General features: G+C 43.9%; 2 protein-coding genes across 8 annotated transcripts in view; both read left to right on the plus strand.

Moving 5' to 3' along the window:
* Golgb1 (golgin B1) overlaps positions 1 to 7,375 on the plus strand; it is a 60,099-nt gene extending 52,724 nt beyond the window's left edge. For 5 of the 6 annotated variants that reach the window (XM_031363808.1, XM_031363810.1, XM_031363811.1 and 2 more), the window contains 8 exons: positions 297 to 475; positions 1,463 to 1,622; positions 1,815 to 1,952; positions 4,011 to 4,154; positions 4,375 to 4,472; positions 4,982 to 5,116; positions 5,802 to 5,907; positions 6,107 to 7,375. In XM_031363808.1, the coding sequence (XP_031219668.1) occupies positions 297 to 475; positions 1,463 to 1,622; positions 1,815 to 1,952; positions 4,011 to 4,154; positions 4,375 to 4,472; positions 4,982 to 5,116; positions 5,802 to 5,907; positions 6,107 to 6,241 (1,095 nt within the window). In that variant the 3' untranslated portion in view covers positions 6,242 to 7,375. Of the gene's footprint in view, positions 1 to 296; positions 476 to 1,462; positions 1,623 to 1,814; positions 1,953 to 4,010; positions 4,155 to 4,374; positions 4,473 to 4,981; positions 5,117 to 5,504; positions 5,597 to 5,801; positions 5,908 to 6,106 lie in introns of those variants that run through there. The other variant, XM_031363814.1, reaches the window with a different exon arrangement.
* A 1,884-nt stretch (positions 7,376 to 9,259) lies between these two features.
* Positions 9,260 to 19,398, plus strand: part of Hcls1 (hematopoietic cell-specific Lyn substrate 1) — a 30,975-nt gene continuing 20,836 nt past the window's right edge. For both annotated transcript variants that reach the window (XM_031363821.1, XM_031363822.1), the window contains exons 1-3: positions 9,260 to 9,377; positions 11,953 to 12,036; positions 12,585 to 12,658. In XM_031363821.1, coding sequence (XP_031219681.1) covers positions 11,953 to 12,036; positions 12,585 to 12,658 — 158 coding nt within the window. In that variant the 5' untranslated portion in view covers positions 9,260 to 9,377. The remainder of the gene's footprint in view (positions 9,378 to 11,952; positions 12,037 to 12,584; positions 12,659 to 19,398) is intronic.

Genomic DNA, 19,398 nt, shown 5'->3' on the forward strand with positions numbered 1-19,398 from the left:
GGTGTTCATGTAAGAGATAAGAAGTCAGAGTAAGGACTCAGGCTTAAATGGATTCCATCCAGTCATTCTGTGGGTCCTTTAAGTCTGACCCAGGTTAGGGTTTTAACTTCAGACCTCAAAGCCAGTGTGGTAGAAGTGAAATGAAAGGAATGGTTAGGCCCAGTATCCTTGACAGCAGTCCCTTGCCTGTCTCTGGGCTGTGGGAAGGTGCTGACAGTCTGTAGCAGCTGTGGTAGGAACTACTGGTCAGTAAGGAGTAAGAAATGAGTTACCCGTTGCTCTCCCTCTGCTTAAAGCTGAAAGAACTGAAGAATCTGCAGCAGCAGTACTTACAGATGAACCAAGAGATGACGGAGCTCCGTCCGCTGAAGGCTCAACTCCAGGAATCTCAGGATCAGACAAAAGCACTGCAGATGATGGAGGAGGAGCTCAGGCAGGAGAACCTCTCCTGGCAGAACGAGCTGCATCAGCTCAGGTAGGACTGTAACTTGAAGCATTTTATTTTATTTAATTTAATTCCATCTTAACATTTTGCTTTGAAATAGTTACAGGCTACAGAGTGCTGCAGAACAGTAAGAGAGCCCTCGTGTGCTTTGCCTAGTTTCCCCCAGTGAAAGCTCCCATGCTACTCACTACACGCCATACCCAGCTGTCTTTATTCATAGCAGCAGAGAAGTAGCTGGTGTTAAGTAGAAGTCCATCTTTACTAAATTTAGGAAAAGAAGTAAATAAAAATAACAACTAATGTGTACTACTTAATGTTTAATATGTGCCACGTTTTGTGTTTGATAAGTGATATGCCCCTTTTAGCCCTTAACAGTAGTCTTAAGGAATAACTAGCTTATTCCCATTTTATTGAAGAAACGTGGTGAGATTAACTTGCTCAGGTCTCATACCTAGTGTGTGAGTGTATATATATATATATATATATATATATATATATATATATATATATATATATATTCAGGAGCCAGAGTTCTAAGTCCTTGAGAGTCGACACTAATGTTAATTCTGCATCATGGGTCTGACTGCTGAAGGACCATGATGGGCTCCCATGCCCTGCATGGTCACACCATCCTTAGTCCATACATATCTACTGTACGCGCCAGCTCCTGCAGTTCTGAAGTCTACTGTCTGCATGCACACCGGGTGCCCTGTGCTGAGTTCTCACCCCTGTCCTGAACTGCTCTTCCCACTTGGAAACACAGCTCTTTGCTCAGGTTCCAGACCCAACGCCAGCCTTTCTGGGAAGACACTGGAGCCCTGCTAGGAGGAGTTCTCCTCTGGTGCTGGCACAGCCTGGCTCTCATCAGCTTCCTGGGTGTTTCCACTTAGAGAAGAAATTTCACTGTGATATGTATTAGTTTCGCTACGTTGCTCATACCTCATGAGAATATGAATATGGAATTATTCTCCTTCGTGTCATGAGTGTATTTGAGCCGTTCTTTTTTTCATGGTGTAGAATGGAGAAGAGTTCCTGGGAGCTGCATGAGAGGAGGGTGAAGGAGCAGTACCTTATGGCCATCTCAGATAAAGATCAGCAGCTTGGTCATCTGCAGAGTCTCCTGAGGGAGCTGAGGTCTTCCCAGACTCAGATTCTCCCCACACAGTACCAGCGACAGGTGAGGAGACCCATACATTTCTACTCAGGGTGCCACTACCTAAGAGGCATGAGCCGCCCGCCTCTAACTGCCGATCTACCATGAGGCAAGCCTCCTCCAGGCTTTTTGGGGGTGATGCAACCTCTTCTAGAGGGAGGGTTTCAGTGTGAACACTCTTAAGAGACCATTTTAGTGACGTTTTGGTCCTGGCAGGCATTACCAGAGACATCAGCTTCCCTCGATGTGTCACAAAACCTAGTTTATGAGACAGAACTTCTCAGGACCCAGCTCAATGACAGCTTGAAGGAAATTCATCAGAAGGAGCTAAGAATTCAGCAGCTGAACAGCAAGGTACGTGTCTCCTGCTAGACTGAAATTGAGTTGCTTTTTTCTCTTTCTGGAGATAAGATTTGCAACAGGCACCCAGCTTCAGCGTAACTTGAGAATAGACTTATATTTCTTACAAACAGAAGTTTACAAGAGCTAGTGTTTATTCCAGAACAGAGAACACAGCCTTTGTTCTCCTTGACCTAGGCAGGTCTTTAAGAATGACTCGGAGAAATCCATCCACTGAAAATACAGAAGCTTCACCCCATCCTCTCTATGTTAGGAATGTGTAAGCATCTCCTGCCTGTCTCCCATGAGTCATTGTCTTCCTGTTGCTCTCTGGTCAGCATGTTCTCACACCAGCTCCTCCCCAGTCCTGCCCTCTTCTAAGAAACCTAGATAGGTAGTGTCTGCCAGAATTAGAAGTTATTTTAGGTCAATGAGACTTGAGTCCAGAGGTCTACTTTGAGGAGAGTTGTGAATATCTGAAATGTATGTTTGAGTGAGGAGTGCATGTGTCCTATCACCAGAACTCATATAACGTGAGTGAGGCTGCTTGCCTCGTGAAACCCTGATGGCTTCAGTTTGATCTCTGGATCCCAGAGAGGAAAGATGGAACCAACTCCTGAGGGTTGTTCTCTGTTCTCTACATGTGTGCTATAGAATGAACATGCCTACACGCATGAACGGGTATTACAGATTGAGGCACATACTCATAAAAACCAATATCATGATTCAAAAATCATAAAAATCAGGAGATAGTTTTCCCAGATGAGGAGAAACGCCCACCCATCCTAAGTAACCTGCTCCAGGTTTCTGGAGGCCATTCTTAAGTCAGGCTTCTGTACATGGGAAGACAGTGTGTTTGCTACACAGAGGTACTCGCTAGATGTTAAGTTCACCTAACATTGAAATGCCAGACATAGCGTTGGCTTTGCATCCAGATGAGTTGATGAAATAGCCAACCCTGATTTAGTTCTATTTTATTTGGGGGCAGGGTTCTCCTCTGACCTACCTGTTTGCAGACACACACACACACCACCCCCATAGCTCTTTGGCTGTGAAGATTCAGTGAATACCTCTCAGTACCATCTTGGGTCTTCTTCTTCTCTAGTCCAAGGCTCTATCTAGACATCCACCCCCTATGACAGCATTTTAAACTGAAGCAGAGCTATTTATAGATGATGGAATAAATCATTTTGGTAGATGATAACAGCTAAAAATTTTAAATGTTATATTGAAGTAAAACATAAAAGTATCAGATCACTAGCATAGCATGGTACACTTTTACAAAGTTAAAAATGTGTAACAAGCACTCAAGATGAAAACCAGGGCATTCGACATCCCCACAAGCCCCTCCTTCCCTCTGATCACAGCCACCCACCTTAGGACTAATGTAAGTAGAACCACATGAAATACAAACCACACTGCCATAGGCCATTGTCACTCTGGGCCAGAACTAGGTCTCTTGAGGGCTCAGCTGAGAGGAAGGTCCCTCCTCCCTAACCTAACCTCGATTGCCCACCCACTGGTTAAACAAGTGCAGTCATTTGCCTGCTGAGAGCCTGGCTGGTTAGGCACTGAGGACTCCCACAGGCCTCTTTGAAACCTCCAGTCATTTGAGCTTTGTCTCACTCTCTATGGGTCCCATACTAAAGAGTTACTCCTGGGGACTTTCATGAGATAAAACCATGAGCTGTCACAGTGATTTCACTAAACACACAGCTTAAGGATGAGCTTAGTCTCTGGTTATATTGAGCTCTGGGGCTTGTTTTTTATAGTAATTTAAGCATGGACCCTTCTGCTTACATTCCTGGAATAACTTGTCTTCCTGGAATTTTTGGTAGGGGTTTCTGCTCATAAACCTTGGCACTATTAAAAATAAAAGTTTCCTGCTACTCTTCCAGAATTATTTTCCTTTTGTTGTTGAAACATTTAGGCATTTTTCACTTTGAAGGGAACAAACTGTGGCATGATTCAAGGGTAGGTAGAACCCAGGTCCCAAAAGCTCAGGCCAGTGACCTAAGCACTGCTCACAGCGATGGAGTCCGGGGGCAGCACTTACCCTCTCCTCCACATCAGTTCTCTCAGCTGCTCGAGGAGAAGAGTGTTCTCTCCACCCAGCTCAGCGATGCCAGCCAGAGTCTCCGTGAGAACCAGCAGCACTGCAGTAATCTCTTCAACCACTGTGCAGTCCTGGAGAAGCAGCTGCAGAAGCTGCAGGCGGTAAGGCAGCAAGAGGCTGGGAGTGATGGTGGGTATGGGATGATGCCTAAGAAAAAACGACCAAACAGATCCCTAATGACAGGAGAACAGTGCTCAGTGAGACGGTGGGAAAGCAGCTAGGGACTGCCCCTTCCCTCTGCTGTGGAACAGGGTTTCAGTTTGCAGATATACAGTGTCTTGAGAGCTTCCCTCATAGCTACTAAGCTGCTGTTTGTTCTAGGGGCCACTAAATACAGATGTTGCTCCAGGAGCACCCCAAGAAAAGGATGGAATTCACAGAAAGAATGAACCCGAGACCACAGGAGAGGAACAGCCAAGGTAGGAGGAGCAGGCCACACCCTCCAGCATGTCCTATGTGCAGAGAAATTGGATGGTAGACCAGAGGGGGTAGTAGGAATGAATATGATCAAAATACACATTATTTACATGTTTAGAAATTTCATAATGAAACCTGTAGTATGTGGTCAGTTTTAAAGAAATTGAGTTGTGATTTTGGTGGAAATAGAGTTTATCCTGTTGACTTAATATGTCCTGTTATCTGACTGGTGTCACAGAAGTAATGTAGAGATTGAGGGTAACAATACCTAGCAGATTGTGTGAAGGAAGCAAGCAGCAGTTCTAACATAAATGCATATATACACAACACTACAAAGGCCGCAGTTAAAATTGTTCCTACCATCTCACATCTCCCCATGGGTGTTCTTGCTCTGTTTGCCTCTGTGCCTCTATGTTAGTCTGTGTGTCTGGATACACACTTCCAGCCTCGTAAAGATGTATTAGAGACTGGGTGCTATGTCAGTGATGCCCTTTATTTGCTTTTACCCAAGCTTTTCTGAAGTCCAGCAGCAGCTGTGCAACACTAAGCAAGATCTGAGCGAGTTAAAGAAGCTGCTGGAAGAAGAGCGAGACCAAAGGTTGACTGCTGAGAATGCGCTCTCCCTGGCCAAGGAGCACATCAGACGGTAAGGCTGGCCCCTCTTGCTCGAGCCTTACCCTCCTGGCCTTGCTCCTGAGCATTTCTGTGGCCAGGCTCAGGGTAAAGATGTGTGGTTTTGGGCTGATGAGTGATGAGCTATGGCCTTGCCCTGTTGTCCTCAGAGGCCACTGAGAGATGGCAGCATCTCGTTAAGAGAAAATTTCTAAAATGAAGTAATAAGCAAGTCCGCAGAAAGTGAAACAGAAAGCTGTCAAGGCTTCTAAGAACTCTAAAGAATTTCTTGAGTGCTTATAAGTTTGAAAAAGAAAAAAAAAAGGTGCCAGTTGTAATAATGCCAGCCCTGGAAAGCAAAGCCAGAACTGTAAATTCAAGGCTAGCCTAGGCTGTATAATAAGTCCTTTCCTCAAAAACAGGAGCAAGGGGAGAGAAGGGAGGAGAAATGAGTGAGCTTCTGAATCGTGCGGCAGAGAGAGAGTGGAAAACAGGAGTCAGAGACAAACAGGTATTGGATTCTGCTTCCTGCCTGCTGGCCATGCTGTCGTGGACAAGACACTAACCAGCCAGCATCCTAAATAGGCAGTCCCTTTACTCCTGTGAGGGCCAGGACCATGGCAGGAGCCTTTGCTGCCAGTCCCCTAGGCCACCTTCCTGAGATGACTGGGAAGAATCGCATGCAGGGGACCAATGTTGTATGTTTTTCCTCAACACAGGTTGGAGCATAGCGAATGGGATTCGGCCCGGACTCCTATCATTGGCACCTGTGGCTCTCAGGAGCAGGCGCTGCTGATAGATCTCCCAGGCAGTAGCTGTCGAAGGGTAAGAAGAGGATACAGGGTGGGCTCTGTGCCATGGGAATGGGCTTCAGGTGTGGAGGTGGGCAATGGTGTAGGTGTCCAGACACTGAGGACACTGTCTCCCAGGATGCCTCTCTGCTTAGAGGATGGGATCAGGATTGCTGATGAAGGGGAAGAGCTCTGATTTCCCTGTGTTTTATTTATGTGTGTGTGTGTTTCAGACCCGGAGCGGTGCCGGATGGAAGCGGATCCTGCGTTCACTCTGCCATTCCCGGACACGAGTGCCACTGCTTGCAGCCATCTACTTCCTAATGGTTCATATTTTACTGGTTCTGTGTTTCACGGGTCACCTATAAACTTGTTACTTGACCACAACTCTCGAACTTGTAATTCCTTCATCTCTAGTGTCAGGATTGTCAATTCCACAGCAGCCTTCTCACTTTCAGCCCCTCCACCTCTTCTTGGAAAGTGCCTGTGAAAACAGAGGCGGCTGTGAGGACAGGCACAGTCAGAAGGCCTGACACCTGCTGTCCTTAAACACGTGTGCTTGGTCTGAGCAGCTTCCCAAATGTGCTGTGCTCACTGCTTCTTGGATGTTTTAGACCCACATCCTGTGTGGTCTTGTAGGATGCTGAGAGGCCTTCCAGCCATGCCAACAAGATGGTTCCAATAAACACAGTAATCTGGAATCCAGTATCACTTTTCTTGGTAACCTGCTTTGTCTTGTTGCCTGTATTTTCTCCTGCCTCAGGATGAATGCAGAGTTGTGGGCAGTGAACACATTGTCCCATAGGACATGTGAGCAGTCTTTGAAGACTCAGGTGGGGAGCTGGAAGGCTCCCAGGCTTCAATTGTTGGATCTCAGGGAGGAAGGCATTTTCTTCCTGCCTGTTCCATCACCAGCAAAGGGAGGGTTTGTTGCTGTGGATTGTCAGGACTGGACCCCATCACTTATGCCTTCGGTCACATGTCGACTAAGGTATTAACTGGCTGGTGCCTTTCTTTGCACCAAAAGGCAGGAAGAACTGGCGATGGACAGCAAGGTTCAAATTCTATAGTCCTATTTTCTGGATGTGCCTCCATAGGGGTCCTAAGACAGTGTCCAGAGGCCAGTGGGGCCGTGCCATGGTGAATTGGAGTCAGGTCTGAGTACCACATCACAACTTAGCCTCAAGAACTACTAAGCTGCACTGTTGTGCTAGTGCCGGGTCATTCTGTCTCCAACGCCATTGTCCCCTGCCTCTGGAAAGAGAAGGTGAAGCACCTGAATCGAGACCTGAGAGCAGTGGCACGGAATGGGTGGATCCCACTGTGTTGGTACTCCCCTTTATGGATATGATTGTGCTCCCTTCCTGTTCTCACCCCCTAAAGAAGAGAGAACTGCTGGGCTGACTGATCAGCCCTTTGTTCTGTGATGATTAAATTTTAGTCACAACATCCCCAAAACTTTCCTCAACTACTGTAAAATAATAAAGTTATTTTCAGAATAAGGAATTGCGTGAGACTACCTGTTGGCACAAACGTTACATGCCCGTGTTTTCACATTATGGGGAGGGAGGGATGGAGGGGTGGTTACTGGAATAGAAAATTCTGAAACTCCTTCATCTCAGTGATCAGCATCACATGGCTCTGAACATCCTTCTAGCCTCAGTTGCTGGAGCCAAAGGAGATGAGGTACAGTTTAGAAAACCCATCCTGAGATTTGAGTTAAAGGAGCAGAACTCTAGGATGTGAATTTGTGAAGCCTTGTGTATAGTTCTGAGAAAACTCTGAAAATATTAGACCACTAAATATGGTGGCACATGCCTGTAATTCCAGCACTCAGGAGGCTGAGGCAGAAGGACTGTAAGTTCAAGGGCAATCTTGTCTACATAGTAAGGCTAGCCAGTGTCTCATAGAAACAAAAACCAAGCTCCTTGAGTACGCAGTGCAGAGGGGGCTGTTCATAGCTCGTGCAGGTTGGGTAGGTATCATGCTCTTATATGAGTTTGCCACATGGGAAAAGCTGACCCACTATCTCAAGGTAGAAGAGTGGAAACGTGTTCTCTTTGACTTCAGAGCTGTGCTGTTCCTGTATGTTAGTTAGCACTTTACTGCTCAGGGGATGAACATGGGATGTTTGTAAGGGGGAAGTGAGTTTTCTTGGTGTCATTGCTGAAGTTCTATGGTTCTCCAGAGAACTGCATTGCTGTGTGGTGTGGTACAATGTCTAGCCCTAATTTAACATTACCCCTTGCTACATATTTCTCTACTATAAAATAGCTTTATTTGAAGAAATAAGTGTACCAAGTCTAGCATCCACTGGGAAGTGACTTTAGAAGCTTTCTGTTGCTACAAATGTTCGCTTCTGTCTAATTTCACCAACCTGGGACCCTTGTAGGGTTCTTTCTCTGTAAGCCAGGCAAGTCAGAACTCCACAGATGACAGAGATGAGGAAAGCCAGGGTCAGATTCAAAAACAAATTCTTAGTAGGATTATTTTTCAGCCAGAGATGCTTGGGACTTCATGTGCTTTGTCTTTATCGTCTGTCAGTGCCCCAGGCTGCCAGAGGAGCCATGCTTGGGGGCAGGGGGAAGTGGTTATTTGTAAGGCAGCCAATAAAAGCATAGCTAAGTTCTCGGGCCTTCACATCAGAAAGGGTCTATTTCATTGGGCCAGCAGGCCACCTGAGCAATGTCTTCACTTGAAAATAGGAGAGGAGGGCTGCAGATGTTAACAGTGTAGAGTATGTCGGAGTTCACATCACCTGCTTAGAGCAGGCCAGTCTAGTCAGATCTCCATCAGTGAGCTCAGACTCCACACAACTTCCCAACAAGCTAGGGAGTTTTCTCTCTCCACATCCTGCCTTTCTCATGAGTTATTCTCTGGATATCAGTTATGTGTGAGCCTCATCTTAGGTACTGCAGATAATGAGGAGGAGAAATTGTTTTTTAAGGCTTGCCCTTCAAAATTCACATACAGATCATTTTCCCATTAAGCCTTTTTTTTTTTATTGCTGCAGCCTACACACACGCACCCACACATTTTTTTTTCCTTCTCAGACCAGTCTTCTACAACAGAGTTGCAGCCCGGGGTACCCCTAAGTGCCGGGATCACAGCTGCTTACTACCACAGCCACCTGCCTTGCTCTGAGTTGTTTTACTATCTCAGGTGGAACTGTCCTGTGTAGGACCCAGAGCAGTCCTGCAACATTCTTCATCATGTCTTCACTGGTGAGGGATGTGTCTCCGTGGTCATTTTTATAACTTTCCCCTGACCTGAAAAACTTTGCAAAATACTAGACACAGACACACTTAACCCTTTTAAGTACCCAAAGTATAAGGAACTGACTCAAACTTCAGGAAGTGGCCGTGAAGACAGTGTGGCAGGAAATGACAGAAAACCTGAAAACGGAACTGAAGCAGCTGCTCGGTTACTTAGCCTGAAGTGGCAGCCGCTGGAGGGGCCGCCGGGTGTGGACGTGAAGAGCCGGAGCTCCAGCAACCAGTAAAGGTGGGTGCCCCGAGCTGGGTGGGGGTGGATTGGGGAGCACAGGGAAGTATGGAAAAGAAATCTACACAGCCCTTAGGACGGTCTTTGCTAATAGGTGTTGAACCTTTGATGGCCACAAGGACTGCGTGTAGTGGTTGACAATGAGCATCTGAGGATGGGAACAAGGAAATGGCCTGTACTCGGGGAACATGATTGATCATGTATCTAGAACCCTAGGCCCAGCCGAGTATGCTGTAGATGATCTAAGCAGCCCCAGGGTGCTAACCTGAAGGAGACCCATGGAAGATGAGGACAAAGTGTGCCTTTGTATGGCCTAGGCAGGGACACAATGCACATGGGAAATGTAAGGGGACAGGATTTAACCACCAATGAACACTGGTGCTGAGCCAAGGGCTTTTAAGGGCCAAATGCCAACCTGATTGTTCAGCTGGGGTAACTTTGTATGTTTGTGGGAATCCCAGAGTATTGCAGAGGGAGCTTTGGATCAGCTGTGTTAACATCTTAATTATATAACATTGGGGAACAATATCACAACAGTCAGTGATTTGCCCAAGGAAGTTAATATTGATGGATTGCTTAGTCTAGTCTCTGGCTAAGTAGTATAGACTCTGTGTCATGTGACAGGCAGGGGTCCTACAGGGGCTGTCATATTACCACAGTGTCCATGAATCTCATGACTGTGGATGCCATTAAGTCAGTCCTGTCATCAGGCATTGGATGTGCCCCCCATTCATTGCCTGTCTCCAGCCTCCTCCTTTAAGTTAGCAGCTTTCTTGATCAGTGATCGAGAGTACAAGCATAGTAAGTTATTTTGTTCTTTAAAATGAGCATGAGAGGTTGATAGGAGAGATGGGCTGAGACCTGGGGTAATAGGGCAAGATGAGACCATCGGACCTCACTGCTTCCTCGTTGCTCATAAATATATTTGACTTCTCCTTTCCAGTTCCTTTTGTTGCAGAGTAGCCCGAGAGCCAGGACACGTCAAAGTGAGGCCTTAAGGTTGTGGGTCATAGGTTCTCTTTACCTGTCCTAACCCCTATTTGTAGCTATTACCAATTGGGGAAGGCACAGGTGTTCTTAGTAGCTCACAATGATCTGGCCATGGTAACTCACCACTTCTCCAGTTGCTCCTTACCACATCTTTGTTTAACCTGTCTACCTCAGATTTCTCCAGGGCTGATCTTCTAGAGGTTATTATAAAGTGTGGGTATAGGAAGTGGAGACTTGGGGCCTAGATGGGCAGAGCCTTGGGGATGTGTGGGTAAACGTGTCTCCTTTGGGAGAGAGCAGTGAGCACCAGGAAGCTCTTCAGTGGAGGAGGCACCTGACACCAGGAAGTTCTTCGGTGGAGGAGGCACCTGACAGAGAAGGATTGGCAGAGTCTTTGAGCCAGGAAATCCCAAAGGCTACCAGAGCAGATGGGTGTTGTCTCTTGTTTCCTCTCCTCAAAAACACACAGTGTGACTGGACAGTTCTTCTTCATACTCCTCTGGCGAGGCTCAACAAAACACAGGTATCCAGTGGAACAAGGATCATCAAACTAGTGTTTTCCAAAGACTTCTGTGGAAACAATTTACCAACATTTACTTAGTTGGTAAATCTTACACAGTGTTTCAAAAAAGAGGGACCTGTTACATGCTACATGTGAATACTTATGTCTTTAGATATAGTTGAACATATTAATAAAAATAAAGCCTTGGTATTTTCTTTCTTAGAAAATTGAGGATTCCTTTCACTTTTTTGTTTTTTGGTTTTTGGGGTTTTTTTGTTGTTGTTGGGGTTTTTTTGTTTTGTTTTGTTTTGTTTGAGACAAGGTTTCTCTGTGTAGCCCTGGCTGTCCTGGTACTCACTCTGTAGACCAGGCTGGCCTTGAACTCAGAAATCTGCCTGCCTCTGCCTCCCAAGTGGTGGGCCACTGCCCGGCAATCTTTTTTTTTTTTTTGGATTCCCTTCACTTAATGCTTCCCCATGCATCAGCTAGTGTGGGTAGTTCAACCAATTTGTTCTACTGATGACCTACAGCTGTGCAGTGAGTGGCCAGTCAGTCCTACAGTCAATTTGGGGCAGTGTACCACAGACAGGGTGAACACTTTACAATGTAGCTAAGCAGATTATAGACAAGGGGGACACTGGACTCATTTATTTCCTGACATCTAGAAAGGAAAGCATGGAGAAATCTGAATGAGCTGCCATAGCAATCCTGTGGTAGGTGTTGTATGATTGCTGGTCATCTCTACAAGCTGTGGACATAGTGAACGATCCCAGCACTTTGACTGAGGTTGACTTGTGTTACCTATGCCTGTACTGACTTCTCTCCAGATGTGGGTGGGCTCAGGCCATACTGATTTATCTTAAGTCCCACCCCTTTCTCTCCTAATTGAGCAGAAGTTGCATCTGCCTTGCTTCAGCTCTTGTCTTCTTCTGAGAAAGAATAGAGGGAAACATTCAAATGCTCCCATAGTCAACTTCAGTATCCTTAACATCCTTCCTCCCAAATGTCAACTTCAGCATTCTTACCATCCTTCCTCTCAATTCTTTTTCATTCCTAATTATTTCCCTCATGTGTTTCTCTCAGATGTGGAAGTCTGTAGTGGGGCATGATGTATCTGTTTCCGTGGAGACCCAGGGTGATGACTGGGACACAGACCCTGACTTTGTGGTGAGTATGGAAGTAGCTTTGCTTGGACAGTGAAGCGGTCAGGAGCATCTCAGCCACTCTGATTTTTGAGTGAGCTTAGAGAGAACTATCTGAGATTAAGACAGTCTTTGTCGTGGGATGGACTGGCGGAATTATTAGCTTTCATTAGTAGAAATGCGTGAGAGCTGGTGTTGAGCATAAAAGGGGATAGATGTGGGTTGTCTGATAGTGCCATTGAAGGACTGGGTCACTCTGTCCTGAAATTGAGGATCAGTTTAATCTGGGACTCCTCTGGCCATGAGTTGAGATGTGATGGAAGACCAAAAGAAGAAAGAATGGATGATTCAAAGTAAGCAAGGACATGACAGGGATCATTGGTTTAATTTTAATTTTCATGTGGCTTTGAGATGAAATAAATGCAGCTGTGAATGAGAGTAAAGACAGGGACAGAAGAAGCATCTAATACAGGAGGCGGACAGCATGTGTTGAAACTGACAGCATGTCAGTTTCAAGACTCCCTGCAACAGAGCACATTTCTCGCTGACACTGTTGCATGCTGTCTTTTGTAGAATGACATCTCTGAGAAGGAGCAACGGTGGGGAGCCAAGACTATTGAGGGCTCTGGACGCACAGAGCACATCAAGTAGGTGCTGAAGAACCTGATGGAAAACCTGTAGGCTGGTGTGGGGGTGGGGGCAGGATTGCAGAAAGGAAATAGCCAGGGCTGTGAATCTTTGTATTTATTTATTTATCTAGAATCCATGTGTTCCTAGTATTCCTATATCTTCATGTGGTTTCACTTTATCTCTCTCATCATCTACAAATTATTTTGTGTCTTTTATATATAACAGCTCTGTCACTTTGGGGGTGGGAGCAGGGCTCGTTGTATTAACAATCTCCCTTTAATCAGACGTTAGGCAACAGAGAAGTGGGCATAAATGCTGAAGTTCTCTATCTATCTATCTATCTATCTATCTATCTATCTATCTATCTATCTATTTATTTGTCATCTCTATCATTTATAGTCTATGAATTATGTATCAAATGCCATTTCATCTAAACTTTTACAAAAGTTTAGAACATGTGTAGGGTGACTGCCAATGGGCTAAGAAGACTTCAGTGCTGGGTGTGGTCATACACACCTCTAATTCCAGCACTTGGGGGGCAGAAGCAAGCAAATCTTTGTGACTTCAAAGCCAGCCTGGTCTACATGGTGAGTTCCAGGCCAGCCAGGACTATATAATGAGACTCTGTCTCAAAAAAAGAAGGCATCAGTAAAACGTGAAGGAAAGGAACTCCTGCAAAAATGGTGTTTTGAGAACAATGTTAGCTCTTATACTGGTACAGAGATGGATGCAGATTGGCATTTGACTACTTGACAGAAATTGGGAACCATTAATATTAATGTAAAGAAACAGGACATTTGGGGAAGCTGATGACTAAAGCCATTTTAGGAATGATGTTTAGTCTTCAAGACAACTTTCTTTTTTTCTGAAATTAATATGGCAATGTAGCCCCGGTAGTAAAGTTTTACCTAGTGTGCATGAAGTCCTGTTAGTTCCCAGCACAAAATAAATTAGATGTGGGGATTTGTGCACTGCACAGTGGAGGGAGGTGGCTGTGGGAGAGTAATGGATGCTGAAGGCTCAGAAGTTCAATATCAAGGCAAACGTGGGTTACGTTGCATGGATTTATAATGTGTTAGTGATTAACTCTGAGTTGCCAATAATGCATTGGTGTTTCATTAAGGAAAGAAGTGCCAAGAGAGAGTCTAGATCTGAATTCTCTACTGCATGCTCTCTGTGTCTTTCTTCCTCTGTCTGTCTGCTGTGTGTATCTGACTCTGTTACACTGATTGAAGACTGGGTTGTGAATCTGTTTGTTCCCATGTCGCTGTGTGTCTGTCTGTGTATGACAGCTGTGCGACTGTGTGTCTGGTATCTGTACCTACCTACAAAAAACTCTGCTTTGTCTTTATTGAACAGCATAGAAAGCATCATATGGGGAGAGGAATGATGGATACTTAACAAAAATCTTTAACAGAGTTTTACAAGCAATAAAGTCACCTGCTCCCACTGACCCAGATAACAAATATCATTGTTGATCAACCAATACCCATAAATGGTTTTTTTTTTTTCAACCTTTCTGGTAGGTTTTAGGAAGTTGCTTTCAACTTCTGCATTTGCTGTTTTCAGCAAATGATATATGCGCATTACTCTGAGTCAAGGACATGGAAGAGAATGTAACTTAAGATTGCAGATGGGCATTACCTTGCTTGTTAGAACTGACATGGCAAGTAAGTCAGGTTGTTACAGTGTTCTCTTAAAAGCAGGTTTAACAGGCAGTTACTCCTAAGTGTTAAATGATTTCACTGTGTATTGTCAACTTTGGTTATGAGGTCCAGCAAAAGATTCAAAATCTTAGGATTTAGGGGGCATTTTTAGAATATTATATCACCAATTATGGGATACATGAGACTGTCTCAAAACGAGAAAAGCACATATGGGCATATCCAGGATTTTCTATGGCATATTGTACTTGGCAACTGAGAGATTCACACTGCTCATCCATAAGCTAGTCAGGATCATCTAACCAGGACCGTTGGTTCTGGGTAGCACCAGGCTGCCATATTTTAGGATCAAGGCAAATACAGTGAATGTTGTAATAAGGGTAAAAGTTCGAAAGTCATGAATCGACCCTGCTAAACTTGGCAAGATTAAGACAATTTTCCACTGCATTCCCAACTTCCCCTCCCATACTCTAACAATATTTTGGACTTGTTTTCCCCTGGATTTTAAGAAGTGTCAGTGATGATGACATCACGGCAGCCAGACTTAGGAAACTTGGCACACGTTTGTGTAGATCTGGAATGCTTCTGAACACGGTACAGACATAAATGGTTTGACGTAAACAGCTACACTAAATATTTTTATTTATTTATTTTTATATGTATGAGTCTTTTGTCGGTATGTATGTTTATGTACCATGTGTGGCTCTGTTGCCCATGGCACAGTTCCTCTGGAGCTGGTGTTGCAGATTGTTGTGAGCTGTCATGTGGGTGCCAAGGATCAAACCCAGGTCCTCTGGAAGTACAGCCATTGCTTTTAACTCCTCAGCCATCTCTCCAGCCCCAAGTGAATATTACTCTCAAACAAATCAAACCATTCTGGAAGGGAGGTGGAGTGACAGAGAAAAAGAGCCCAAGCAGGAAGCTTTCCAGAAGCTCCCCCGAGAGCTCACAGATCAAGGAGGTCAAAGCTTTTTTCTGAGTGAAGCCCCCAGGCTCTGGTGTTCTGGAAAGTGCTGATGTAAGAGAGCACTCCCATGGTGCTTTCCTGCCCAGTGCCTGCACCATGTGTTAGCTAGGAGTAGGGCATTCTAAGGCTGACTTCTATAATTCTGCCGTGAGCCCATGGGAAGAGCTTGAGTGCAGAAGATTTTGATTTGGTTCCTCGCTCTATCATTATTAGCGCTGTGAACTCAGTCACAGCTAATATCTGAGTAGTCCATTTTATTCATTCGTGGGGATGATGACAGCTCCCCTGGAGGATCATGTTTAGAATCTAATGAATAGTACACACGAGTGTCTGCTGGCCCTTAGTACTACCTAGCACTTCGGTTTTATCTATATGCTGTTAATGTAGATGAGTTTTATCCGATTTCCATCCCCAAAACCCAACACGAATGTGCAACAGCTAAGGCCTTCCTTCTTTCTAAATGGTTTTTACTTAAACTGCTGTATTGCACACCACTGTACATATCATTTTGAGAGTGTGGTGACTCTGCATATCTCCTTGCTAACTGGATCTATATCCACTATAGTAAATGTTGGAGATTTTTCCACAAAAGCTTGCTCCATTACTATTTGTTAAAGCCTTCAAGGTGCAAAAGCTTCAACTCTGCTAGGAATGGGCTAGGTGACCTTGGACAAACCTTTTCTCCTCTCCGATCTTCAGTTTTCCTATCTGAAACAGCCGTCGGGGTATTTCAGCATAAAGTCTGCAGTATTCTTTGGAGGGTCCCACTAAGCCGCCACCCTTCATGGTCAGGTGGAAATCACCAAGACCCTGGTGGTTTCCATGGAGTGGAGGGGAAATTGGAGAAGAGAGTTCTTGCCAGACTGAGCTGACTCAAAACAGGAAAAGGAAGTGACTGTGCTTCTTGGTAGGCATGATCCCTGCCCCGCCCCCCTCCCCACTGTGTTTCTTTTTAGGTCAGCCTTGAATAAATTTCGTCTTTGGATGGCTTTCTAATTCAGAGACTAGCTTAAGCAATTCTACCTGTCTCTCATCAGTCGTATAGAGAAATGACCCCACTGTCAAGGCTGTTGCCTTCTGTCCTCTCCATGTTTGTCCATGCCTGCCTTCTTGACTAGGAAAGGATCCTTACTCCACTCCAATAGTAATCCTTAAACTCTCTGTGAGAGAGGACAAGTGCTTTTGTTTGCTGTTTTCCTATTACCAAATGTGTTACAGATTGATATTTTTGTGTAATAAAATACAATTTTATATAAAAAAGCAATGAGGAAGAAGAAACAAGCACAATTTTTATTTTGTAATCAACAGATATAAGTTCACCATGTAAGACTGGTGATCATGTTTCTAAAGTCACACTTTTGATTTTTATCTTACTTCATTGTGGAAAAGAAACAGGTCAGCTCCCGGACTGCACTGCGAACAGTGCTGTGAACAGCATTACACTGGAGAAGGCCTTCGGTGCATCCTGAAGTCCTCAGGCTAGGTCTCACTGAGAAATTGCTGTACCTGCCCCAGGGGCTTAGCCAATATATGTGTGCTACAATTTTACAGAAAGTGGAAATGGAAAACAGAGGAGGTCCAGGGACTGGTGCCAGCTTTGCTATGCCAGTACCTCGAGCAGTAAAGAGAATAATTTCACCACTCTGCTGCTGTTTACCCATATCCCAGGAGACAATGGTCCTGGCCCTTCTTACCTCGCAGGGTTACCCTGTGAAAAGCCACGGCTATACCATGAGAACAAAAGGTCTCATTATTGAGTTGTGGCTTGTCATGCCGTCACGCATGTCTGTTATAGATGATGATGCCATTTTGATAGCACAGAAAAGTAAGGTATTCATTCTTGATTTTAACAATTTGTCTAAGGATATAGACATATTATAGACAATATTAATTTGAATTCAGCTCAGTCTGAATCTATTGGCTGAGTACTTAGCCACTATGTCATATCATTTTTAATAAACACAATTTGCCATGTCCACAATTCTCTTTTTGAAGTGGAATGTGAATTCCCATGATCAACTGTCCCCCTTTCCCTAAGATTGTTCTTCTCTTGAGAGCCTCCAAGTATATTATAGTTTGGCTTTAACAAGATGTCATACTCGCTGCATAGGAATGGACCTCTTTTGGAGAACATAAAAGCCATCATTGATTTAATACATCCTATTTTTAAAAGTCAGTGCTGTTGATATGTAGTAATTATAAACTAACAGTTCAGTGAATTTTGATAATATATACAAGGAGCCACCAGTACAGTGAGGCCATAGAAGATTTCTGTTACCACTAGCAGTCCTGTGTGTCTCTGGAGTCAGTGTCCCTTGCTGAACACACAAACACTGACTTACTTTCCATCAATGTAGGGTCGTGAGTTGGGGCTCTCTAAAATTTCAGTAAATGAATAACAAAGACCGTTCATGTCTTTTGTGTTGGTTTTCTTTTATTCAATATGTTTTTGAACTCAGGCTAGAGCATTGTATATAGTGGTCTTTTATTTCTTGTTATTGTCAAAAAGTATCTACATTACCGTTTGATTTATTCATTGTTCTGTTGCTAGATATCAAAATCTATTACAAACATGCCATGAGGGCTTGAGCACAATGTATTTTTATATTTCCCAAGGTATACTTAAAGATCTAAAGCTTCTTCATGAAGTCTGTGTGTGTTTACCTTTTGAGAAACTACCAATCTGTTTTCCAAAAGGAAATTTTCCATAGTCCATTTCTGCCATAGTTCAGTTCACACTTGCTCCATGTCCTTGTCAACACTTGTTATTGTTGATATTTTGAATGTTAGCCACTCTGTGGGTATGTGTTGATATTAATTTATATTTCTTGGATGAGTAAATTTTATTAAGCATTTTTCATGTTCCATCCATGTCTCTTCATCTATCTTCTTTCTGAAATTTCTGTTCAAATATTTCCTCGCCTTTAAAGTAGTTATCTTTTTATTGAGTTCCCTGTATATTTTAGAAACAGATCTTTGTAAGATGTATATTTTATAAATATTTTATCCAAGAGTAATGATAGTTCTTTTTTTCCTAGTGATATTATTTCAAAGGCACAAGATTTGAATTCTGATGAAGTCTAATTTATATAAAAAGATTATTTTATCATTGTGCAGGTTTTTTTGTTTGTTTTGGTTTGGTTTGGTTTTGATTTGTCTAAGAAAAAAATTTACCTCAGAGTTGTAAAGATTATCTCAAACATTTGGCTCAATTTAAATTTTTATTTTTTAAATATTTCTGTGCAGCGTGAGGTTGAGATAAGGTCCTTCTTTTCTCTGGATAGTCAGTAGCCACACACAATCCAAACTCTCTCCTTTCCTGCTGACTTAGCAGGTGCTTTCACCCTCTGTATAGGTTGACTTCTGGACTCTGTTCTGCTCCGTTAAGCAACGTTTGCCCTGACAACATACTACCACAGTGCAGTGGTTGTTGTAGTTGTGTGCTAAGTCATTAAAAGGGAATGGGCCTCCAACCGTGTGCTCCTTCAGAGGCTTTTCCTACTATCCCAGGATTCTAGAATTTCATACATTTAGAATTAGCTAGTCAGCTTCTGGGGGAAAAAAAAATGCCTGTTGAGAGTTTGACTGGGAGGCCACTAGAGATGTAGGTCATTTAGAGGAATAGGAAACATGTTGATAGTATTGAGTTTTCCAATCTATAAACCTGAGGCACTCCTCTATTTAGATCTTCTTTGAGTTATTTTTTTTTTCAGAAGTATTGTTCAGTGTTCAAGTCCTAAGTCATATTTTGTTAAATTTATCCTAAAAATTTTCATGTTATGTTGTCACTCTGACTTATTTTTAACTTCCAGGGTTTTTTTAATTGTTAAATTAATTTATTTTTTACACTCCATATTCCATTGCTCCTCGCCCCCTGGGATCCACCCTTCTACTGGTCCACATCCCACACCTCCTCCTCACTTCCTTGTCTCCATGTGGATGCCCCCAACCCCCACCCCACCTGACCTCTACACTCCCTGGGGCCTCCAGTCTCTTGAGGGTTAGGTGCATCATCTCTGAATGAACACAGACCTGGAAGTCCTCTACTGTATGTGTGTTGGGGGCCTCATATCAGCTGGTGTATGCTGTTTGTTTGGTGGTCCAGTGTTTGAGAGATCTCTGGGAT

This window comes from Mastomys coucha, unplaced genomic scaffold, assembly GCF_008632895.1.
Source record: "Mastomys coucha isolate ucsf_1 unplaced genomic scaffold, UCSF_Mcou_1 pScaffold12, whole genome shotgun sequence".
NCBI classification, from domain to species: domain Eukaryota; kingdom Metazoa; phylum Chordata; class Mammalia; order Rodentia; family Muridae; genus Mastomys; species Mastomys coucha.